The sequence below is a fragment of the Galeopterus variegatus genome, unplaced genomic scaffold (genome assembly GCF_000696425.1).
Source record: "Galeopterus variegatus unplaced genomic scaffold, G_variegatus-3.0.2 Scaffold1748, whole genome shotgun sequence".
Lineage (NCBI taxonomy): Eukaryota > Metazoa > Chordata > Mammalia > Dermoptera > Cynocephalidae > Galeopterus > Galeopterus variegatus.
In genome coordinates, this window is record NW_007727859.1 from 63,964 (window position 1) to 67,135 (window position 3,172).

Genomic DNA, 3,172 nt, shown 5'->3' on the forward strand with positions numbered 1-3,172 from the left:
ATGCGGGACCCGCCGCCGGCCCTCGTCGACCGGTCAACCTCGACTCGGCACTAGCCGCGCTGCGCAAAGAGATGGTGAGTGGGTGGGCACCGGGCCGGCTGGGCGGAGGGCTGCCCCGAAACAAGAGAGTCCCGGGCGGGGTGAAGCGCAGAGGCACGGAACCCGGGCGGGCGGCCTGGGTCTCAGGGGACCTGCAGAAGCCGGTTGGGTCACAGGGGCTATGGTAACAATGATTAGTAGTAGTTACCGTTATGGCAGTAGTTACCATATATTTTTAAGTGTTTTCATTCTGCTGGATGTGTGTGTTCCCCATTTCACAGATGAGGGTCAGTGACTTGCCTAAAGTTTCACAGGTTGCAGGTGGTGTCTGATGTCCACAAAAACATTCGTTTAGAAAGGTACAGGAAGATTGGCTAGGGATGTGGCCTGGACTGGGGGCTCCTGGACCCCAACTCCAGCCCACCCTCAGTTGTCTGCAGGTGGGGCTGCGGCAGCTGGATATGTCCCTGCTGTGCCAGCTGTGGGGCCTGTATGAGTCAATCCAGGACTACAAGCACCTGTGTCAAGACCTGAGTTTATGCCAGGACCTGTCGTCCTCTCTGCACTCGGACAGCTCCTACCCACCCGACACCGGCCTATCTGATGATGATGAGCCTCCTGATGCCAGCCTGCCCCCTGATCCGCCACCCCTTACTGTGCCCCAGACACACAATGCCCGTGACCAGTGGTTGCAGGATGCCTTCCACATCAGCCTCTGAAGAGTTGTGGGGTGGGTGGGCATGCACCCATGTAAAAGGCTCAGAAACTCACCCCTCAGCAAGTCCTCAGACTAGTGCCTGCTTTCCCATACGGCCTCACCTCACAGGAGGGCAAGACCTGTGCCCCTCAGAGGCAAAACTGCCAACCCCCTCTCTGTCTTGGATTAGCTGGCACTGGTGTGGACACCTAGGTTATAGCCTCTGCCAGTGGCACTGGGCCTCCACTTCTCCCACATGTGTGCACCCCCAGCTTGGCCAACCCTCAGTATGGCGGTGGGGCCTCCCCGGGATCGGGATGAGTGCCTGGCTCCTATCTCCTTTTCACCTTTTGCTGCTCAATGCAGCTGCTGGCTCAGGGGCTCATCTCTGGTCCCTGGGTTTCACCGCCCCGGACCAAGGCTCCAGGACCCGAATCTAAATCCACCCACGGCCAGGATGGCCAAGGCCCCATGCTGGATATTTAAGTTTAGGGGCCAGCCCCCTGGGTGCGTAGATAAATAAATGCTCTCTCAGCGCTGTTGTGTTCTGACTGCCTGGCTCTGGAGCGGGAATGTAGCGGTGTTTCTGGCAGGTGCGGCCCCGTGCTCCGCCGGAAGGTGGCGCCCGAGACCCGGAGTGAAAGGAAGGCTTGGCGGTGGCGGGCGCGACTCCTCCCTCCCCGGGGCGGGGTTGGGGCACGGGCCAGGCTGGCCGAGGCTGGCTCCGCAGCTGTGTGACTGCGGTCGAGTCACTTCCCCTCTAGGGCCGGCGGCCTCGGAGCCCAGCCCCCCTCCCCACTCGCTTTGAGCTTTTCTGGCCGGCCGGGAAGGAAGAAGGAGCCGCCCATCTTGAGGAGAGAAACTTTCCACCCGGAGTGGGGGCGGAGTTGGGGCGGCACAGGAAATGGGTGGGCCGGAGCCGGCGGACCGAGGGGCCCTCGGCGGGAGGGGAAAGTGCCTCCAGGAAGGGCCGGGGAGCTATGCTCCGTGGGTGGGAGGAGAGAGCTGCGCGGCACCCCGGGCCTGCCCGGAGGCCAGACATGCCCTGGAAAGGAGAGGGGCAGGTCCCCGAGCTTCAGTGCACGAGATTCCCGGCGGCGAAGGATAGGGGTCCCAGGCACCCCATTCCACACTTAGGCTCATACATACCGCCGGGCTTCCCCCACAGCAGTAGGGACCTGAAGGGTTGAATGTAAGGCTTCCTCTCCTAGAGGAAACTGAGGACCACACGCTGGGACTGGGAGCCAAACCCGGTGTCAAGTCCACCAGAAGAAGCGGCACATTTGGGGACAGTGGGTGCTGAGACCCCACGTGCCCACACCACACCCCCACAACTTCCTGAGACGGGGACGGGGAGAGACCCGCGAAGTTGCGCGCTTAGGCGTACGAGGCAGCTAGCTCACCTCCATGCCCTGCTGCACAGTCCCTTGCCTCCTGGAGACGTAACCCAGCGGGCACTCCTGGCAGGTCAGACGTCCTGTTCAAACCGAGTGTTCACCAAGTACCGGGCTTCCGTCCATGCGCAAACCTTGCCGAGCGGCGGGGAGGTAACACACTGAGGTGTTGCCCCGGGGGCCTGACACCTCCCGACGCTCATTACCACGCAGGGTGGGCGGGCAGGCGATAAGGGCTCTAATCGAGACGTTAACAGAGCCGCTAACGCCCAGGGCAGGCTTCCCGGTAGAGGGAGAGTAAACATACAAGCTTGGAGGCATATTTTCCTCTTCCAAGATGACGGATTCCATTTAACGAGACCTGGCAAAATCAGCCAGGCTCTGTGCTAAATGCTTTCCGACGTTTAACCCTCTCGACGGCTCTATAAAAAGCGGAACCATAATTATCCCCATTTAACAGACCTCAAATCTGAGGCTCAGAGTGTTAGTGCTTTGCCCAAGGTTCACACACTGGGTCGGAAGTCAGGATTTGAACCTGTAGCTGCTTGTGGGATGATGGTACTATCCTCCACCTGACAGTTGACGAGTCAGGTTCCGAGAGACTGAGAGATGGGTGCTGCCCACAGGTAGAGCCACCGAGATGGGTTCCTGACTCTGTTCCTTCCCGCTCTGGTTAAGATGTGGGTGGCAGACTCCTGCCGCCAGAGTTGAGGACAGTTGACTCTGGCTGATTCACAATATGACCCTGAGCATGTCCCTTGCTCTTTTTGGGTCTGTTTTCCTAGCCTGTGAAATGGGCCACTAGTACGTACCAACCTGGGCTGCGGGCACGAAGGAGGCGGCCCTGGCAGCACTCTCGAGGGCGGCACCAAGCTGCTGGTTGCCCGCTCTCCCGGCCCACGCGCCCTGCCACCCCCACCCCGGCCCGCGGGTCCGCAGCACCGAGCGGGGGCTGCGGTCGGGCGCCACCCCCTCCAACACCCTCCCGCGCCCGCGTGGCGGCGCGAGGCCCCGGAAGCCGGGTCGCCCCGCCTCCCGCGCT

General features: G+C 61.4%; 1 protein-coding gene across 1 annotated transcript; it reads left to right on the top strand.

Annotated features, from left to right (window-relative positions):
* Positions 1-5: 5 nt before the first annotated feature.
* On the top strand, positions 6-1,273 carry FAM89B (family with sequence similarity 89, member B; the record flags this gene model as incomplete). The annotated part of the gene is made up of 2 exons (XM_008578716.1): positions 6-74; positions 480-1,273. Coding segments are annotated over 2 exons (348 nt in total), but the record flags the coding sequence as incomplete, so codon positions are not given.
* Between the last annotated feature and the right edge of the window lie 1,899 nt (positions 1,274-3,172).